The following is a 6450-nucleotide window of genomic DNA, read 5'->3' on the forward strand; positions in this document are numbered from 1 at the left end:
ACCACTGAATTTTCCAGGTTAGACCTTCTCAGGGGAATGCTATTCACACCCTAAATCAAAATCTCTAAGGCAAGAGTTCTACCCCGAGTTTGCCATTGGGGATTAGGATTATCCACGAACCTCCTAAAATTATCCACCCAATTTTGTACATTTTTTTGATTCATTTTTCCTGGACTAGGGTCCTTAGCTTCAACTGGGTTCTTTGAAGGTCTGTTGCCTTAAACGATTCAGAGCCCCCGACCCAAGTTCACCTCCCCAGGGAGGGCTCACTGGCTTTTTGGGCCAAAAAGGCCTTTCAAATTCAGCCAATCACAGTGTTAGAGTTTTGGCCACATCACCCAGTTGGTGGGATTTTGCCCAAAGCAGCTAGCCATCTCCAAAGTATAGGTTCCAGCTCTGGCTTTGACACTTTTGATCCCTTTGGCTGCCAAATAGGTCCGGGAAAAGATGAGTGGTGTCTGGGAGAGGGCTGGTTCAAAAGGCAGACAAACCTCAGGGGTTACTCCAGAAATCCGTTAAGTTTAAAGGAGAAGAAGAGATAGTAAGTAGGCTTGTGTTCATATGTGGGGTGAGGGAAGGGCGAGAAGACCTGCCTCCAGCCACAGCTCTGCCATCGATTTTTTGTGTGACCTTGGAAGCATCACTACTCATCTCTGGTCCCCTGGGTCCCCATGTAATGAAGGCTTTGGATGGCCCCAAGGCTTCCCCAGCTTGGGCATGGATGAGATGGTGGCTACAGCTGTGTAAGCTCCAATATTCTGTGACTTGTGAGGCTTCCACAAACCATCAGGGCCTAGACCTGAGACCAAAGGACTTAGTGGGGCTGACTGTGAGGCAGTCTAGTTCCTCAGCCATGAGCATGTTTAAGTCTCTTAATTTGCTTTGTCTGAAGAGCAGAGACTGGGGGCAGTGATACAAGGTATTGGCGCATAAATCTGGTGGTCACTTCATTTAAACAGTGGCCTCTGGGTCAGACAGTTCTGGATCCAAATCCTGTCTCCACTGTATATTTGCGACATTGGGGGAAGTTACTGAAACCTGCTAGACCTCAGTCTCGTCATCTATGCAATGCAGGTAACAAGTGCCCATGTCTTAGGGTTGTGGGAAAGATAAAATAGGTCACTGAGTGTAAGCACTCATCCTTATGCCAGGCACAGAGAAAATGCTCAATGTTATCATAGTAACAGTGGGAGCTATTATTGCTCACTACCTGATGTTCTGGGGAGCAGACAAGTGAGCAGGTGAGGGAGGTGATAAATTCTTCTCTGCTATCCATGTCACACTGGACCCCTCATTCTCTCCATAGGTATCAAGAGAGATGTTTCAAATTCGGGGCCTCATTGTCTTCTGCGGGCTGCTGGCCCAAACCAAGGCCCTGCTTGAAGGCGAAGGTCTGCCCCTAGTGCCAGCTCTGTCCTCGATTCCCACGGATCTTGCTGGAAGCTTGATAAGTGGTGAGAGTCTCTGACAACTTTCAGATGTTGTGTGTGTGTGTGTGTGTGTGTGTGTGTCCAACCATCCAGTGGAGGAGAGATGAGAGCAGGGATGAATGGTGGGGAAGGAGGGACAGAGTAGATGGAATTGTCCAATCTGATTCCTGGGGACCCTTGTGTCCATTTCCAGCTCTCACCAATGGCCTGCTCTCTGGGGACCTGCTGGGCATTCTCAAAAACTGTCCAATCTTGGACATCCTGAAGGCTGGAGGAGACAACTCTAATGGCCTGGTTGGGGACCTTCTCCAGAACAACCTCATTGAGTGAGTTGTCCTGAAAGAGAGCTTTGGCCCCCACCAGGGAGCCTAGTTGGAAATCTGACATCCCAAGGCAGTGGCCCTAAAGGAGTTAGCGGGCCAGCCTGAACATGGGGCAAGATTCAGTCCTGAGACCCTTCTCACAATCTTGCAGGGCACACCAGCCACCCTCTTACACGTCCTGGGTCCCCAGCATCCTCTCCAATTCTCACAACAACACTTTGAGGTCAAGATAACAATTCCAGTTTTACAGGTGGGAAAACTGAGGCCTAGAGAGGTCCCCATGCTCACACAACTACAGTGATGCAGAGCAAAGAATCCATTTCAAGTTTACCTAAGCCCAAAGCCAAGGCTCTTTCCACTACACTGCAGTAATGTTTTTCTCTCTACCTGTGGAATCCCTTCAAACACAGGCAGCCTTCAATGTAAGCAAGGAAATGTAGGTTGCCCTCCTCAGTTACACTGGTGATATGATTAAGAGCAATGTGATGTCCATGGAAAGACCCAGTGTGCTGTTTCATTTAAGACAAGAATGCAATAATGGAAAAGCTTGATGCTGACAAAGCTTGGTCCCTTGATAAGCCTGGATCAAAGCAATTTCCAAGATCCCTATCCATCCAGGTGCTTGCCCTCTGACTTGAAGACAGGCAGACAGAGAGACTTGAGTTTGATTCTGTAATATACGATGTATTTGCTGGGTGACCTGGAACAAGGTACTCAATTTTTCTGGGCTTGGCTTCCTTATCTGCAAATGGAGATTATAATATCCACTGACTGTTTGGAGGACTAGAGAAGATTTAGATCACCTGGTGCAGTGACTGTCACAGAGAAGAGCTCACTTCCATCCTTTGCCCCTTCTCCCTGACTTCCTATCTCTTAATCCCCATGATAAACATTGTCAATTGACCTGTCACTGAAGGCCATGGCAGGTTGAGTGATTCCTATCCATAAATGTTTGTGCAAAACTTATTGCTGTTGCCAATACATCATCCACTTACCCATCCATCCGTTCCTCCATCTTCCCTTTCATCTAATCACTTACTCTCCCATCCATCCACCCACACATCTGTCTATCCATCCTCTCATTAATCCACAAATTCAACCAATATGAAACAGCCCTTTTCTTTGTTAGGCTCTGCGCTGGGCATACGAGGTGCAAGTATTACCCAGACATGGCCCCTATTTAGAAATACTTCCTAGAATTGAGATGAGGAGAGGTCAATAAGTGTGTTAGGATCTGACCCATTGTAGAGACTGGGGAAGACTAATGTGCAATTTTGAACCCATGTGGCTTTTGCTTCAAAACTCCCTTCCTGTTTCTCCAACCCTACCTTATGGGCAGCTCCGTCACTGGGATGAGTGAGGTTGGGTTAGGTGGTTTCTGGTCTTAGTGAGATTGGGGCTAGAGGAGCTGATGTTTCTTTCTCCAATATTGCTCCTTGGACAGAGTAAAAGTCACTGATCCTCAGCTGCTGGAACTTGGCCTTGTGCAGAGTCCTGATGGCCACCGTCTCTATGTCACCATTCCTCTGGGCCTGGTCATCAATGTGAAGATGTGAGCGGGCTCCACAGGGTGTGGGAGGATGGTTCACCAAAGGAGACTCTGATGACAATGGGTAACCAAAAAGGGGGTGTTGGCATCTAGTAGACCTGAACCTCCAACTTCAGCTTATTTGCTGATATGCCAAGTAATCCTGGGAAATTTCATTTGAACTCTTTGAGCCTTGGTTTTCCCTAATGGGAAATGAGATGAGTACAACTGTGGGCAAGATGGAATGAAGTGAGGCTGGCATTCCTGGTGAGGAGAAAATCCCCCTCTGTCTTGGAATGTGGCGGGGCCAGGTGCCAACTGTTCCATCTCCTCTGTAGGCCCATAGTTGGAGGTCCATGGAGACTGAATGTGAAGCTGAACATCACTGTGGAACTCTTAGTTGTGCAAGATGATCAGGGGAAATTCCGCCTGATCGTTGGTGACTGCACCCATTCCCCTGGCAGCCTGAAAATCTCCCTGCTTGATGGGTGAGTCCACGGTGGGTAACTTATGTGCATAGACGTCAGGGTGGGATGATGGATAGATGACTGGAAAGATGGAACAGTGGGAGAATAGGTGAATGGGAGATTGGAAGGGTGGGAAAATGGATGAGAGGGAGGATGAATAGATGGCTGGAAGGATGGATGGATGGATAGGTAGATGGATGGGTAAAGAGTCACTTGTCTCTTCTTAAACCAGGCCAGTCAATTTTATGCTGGATTAGACAACAAGAGATCTGAGTTCAAGCCCCATCTCTTATTGGGAAGTGGGAGGGAGGAAGTGGGGAGCATCCTGTGTGAACTTGGACAATGCTTCCCCATCTCTAGGTCTTAGCTTACTCATCTGTAATACAGAGCTACATTGGGGTTATTGACAGAGCTACTAGTATAATAGGTATGACTGTACTTTATCCCAGTAAAGGGTAAAATAGCTATGGAGCCTAGCTAAGTTACTTAGTTTAGTTACCTGTCACACAGGGAGACTATGACATGCAGAATATGCAATAGTCATTCTGATCATAGCTAATAATTACTGAACACAAATAATGTGCTTTACATGTATCATGTTGTTGAATCCTCATGATAGCCATGTACTAAGCACTATTCATTCATTTATGGGTTCTACAAAGACTTTGTGAATAACTTCATGTGTTTATTCAACACATACCTACTACTACTACTACTACTGTGTGCTGTGTGGAGCGTAACTCACCCTTAGATAGACCCTTTGGCGTTCACCTGCAGTTTTCAGTTGCTTAGTGCTAAGACTGTGGTGGGCATAGTGGTCCCTCTGAAGTCTTTTCCATAGCAACTGCAGGTGGCTGCAGGTCCAACGTCACCCCATGACTTTTCTCTTTCAGAATTGCCCCTCCCCTCATTCAAAGCCTTGTCGACAGCCTCACCGGGATCGTGAATAATGTTCCTTCTGAGCTGATACAGGGCAAAGTAAGTGGGCAAAAGTGGGATTCTCCTGATCCTTGGGTCTTAGAGATTCTCAGGCTGAAAGACTTCCCTAGGATGAGCTGGCCTGAGCCTCTCGGTTTAATAAGTAATTTATATCTATCAATCCATCTGTCCATTGATCTATCTGTCCACGTTTCTTCTTTCTATCCTTTAACACTGATTGTTTCCTGCCCTGGGCCAGGCGCTGTGCTTGTCCACACTGCACTGGAATGGATTGGCCCCTGCTTCCAGGAGCTCCCAGTCTGGTCCTATGCTTGGGGTCCTTTATAAACAGAAATTTATTCCTTATAGAACAGCCCACTCTATTTAGAAGCAGATGTGGTAACACGGAGTGAACCCAGGCATGTCGTGCAATTCATGGCTTCAGTTTCTCCTTGTATCCAGTGTGGATGTGTGAGCATTCATCTGTGGGACGGCTTAGAATCAAGCACTTCTAGAGATAGAAAAATGATAGAAAATCTCCCCCCAAAATTCAGCAGGGGATGCTGCTGTCACCAGAGTCTCCCTCCAGGTGCCACTTTGCCTAACTCCCCTCTCTGCCCCAGGTGTGCGCTCTGGTCAATGAAATTCTCAGCCACCTGGATGTCACCCTGGTACATAACATTGCCAGTAAGTACCCACTTCCAAGCCCTCTTGTCCCCCTTGCAGGAACAACAGTTTCCCATGGAGAGCTTTGTTACTGCAAGCTGGAAGATAGTCAGACCTTTGGCCTCAACTCTCCCCATTTTGAGTTTCATTTTTGCCTTTAGTTATCTAGATACTTTTGAAGTGTAGACTCTGACTCCCCCAATCAGACCTGACACAGAGAACAACTGGGCTGGCTGGTGGAAGGAGGCCTGCCCCTCCAAGTCCAGCCTGAGCTGGATGTTCAGAGCTCCCATCCCTTGGCCCCAGACCTCAGCAGGAATTCTGGACTCCTTCACACTGAGGTCATCACTCTGATCTGTTTTGTTTTGTTTTTTCCAGACTTGCTAATCCCTGGATTGAAATTTGTCATCAAGGTCTAAGCCTTCCAGGAAGAGCCCTGGCCTCTGCTGAGCTGGTGAGTGCTGCTGTGTAAGCATGATGGTGGGTGTGATGATTCCTGCCCCCCACCCCAGGATTTGTAGGACTGGCTGTCCTTTTTCTGGAGGGGGCAGCAGGGGACATGGGATAGTGACATCCAAAGAGAGAGACCGACACCCATGCAGACACACACAGAAGCACAGATATGCTGATAGGTGGAGCAACACAGTGTTTCAAAAAGACACACATGGTCACAGACACACAGAGACATAAATGCCCAAACACATGGTCACTCAGACATATCCGCAGATGTACACGTTCACACACAAGAACATATGGACATACACACACACTCAAACATGTGCACAAGGAGGCACCTGGCCCCAGGCCTAGGCTGCACTGTGGCTAAGACAAGACCCCTAGCCCCTGAATCTCAGCCTCCTCCCCTCCCACTGGAGAGAGAGTTTGATGATGGGCCAGTACCAATAAGAAGAGTCAGTGATCTTAAGTCTCCATTCTGACTGGTGTCTTCTCCCAACAGAAACATTTCCTGCTGCTCAACATACTCCCTGCCCAGCTTCCCAGGCCTCACAGAAGCTTGATCCATGTCCTAGACAATGACACAGCCACCATTTTGGGATCAGAGCAGTCTTCTTTCTGTGAGACCTGCTGTCCTCCTTGCCTACTAGGTCCCTTACATT

General features: G+C 47.7%; 1 protein-coding gene across 1 annotated transcript; it reads left to right on the plus strand.

Moving 5' to 3' along the window:
- Positions 1-692: 692 nt before the first annotated feature.
- BPIFA1 (BPI fold containing family A member 1) lies at positions 693-5751 on the plus strand. Its single transcript, XM_003411504.3, has 7 exons — positions 693-1454; positions 1624-1756; positions 3198-3305; positions 3620-3769; positions 4642-4726; positions 5290-5353; positions 5711-5751. Exons 1-7 carry the CDS (start codon positions 1319-1321, stop codon positions 5749-5751), a joined length of 717 nt encoding a protein of 238 aa, XP_003411552.1. The 5' UTR covers positions 693-1318.
- The last annotated feature ends 699 nt before the right edge of the window (positions 5752-6450 follow it).

This window comes from Loxodonta africana, chromosome 24 (genome assembly GCF_030014295.1).
Source record: "Loxodonta africana isolate mLoxAfr1 chromosome 24, mLoxAfr1.hap2, whole genome shotgun sequence".
Classification (NCBI taxonomy): domain Eukaryota; kingdom Metazoa; phylum Chordata; class Mammalia; order Proboscidea; family Elephantidae; genus Loxodonta; species Loxodonta africana.

Excerpts from the sequence above, each read along its gene's own strand:
- BPIFA1 (XM_003411504.3), top strand. The coding sequence starts at position 1,319 with ATGTTTCAAATTCGGGGCCTCATTGTCTTCTGCGGGCTGCTGGCCCAA. Across the intron at positions 1,455-1,623 it reads TGCTGGAAGCTTGATAAGTG|CTCTCACCAATGGCCTGCTC; the intron begins GTGAGAGTCTCT and ends GTCCATTTCCAG. Across the intron at positions 4,727-5,289 it reads CTGAGCTGATACAGGGCAAA|GTGTGCGCTCTGGTCAATGA; the intron begins GTAAGTGGGCAA and ends TCTCTGCCCCAG.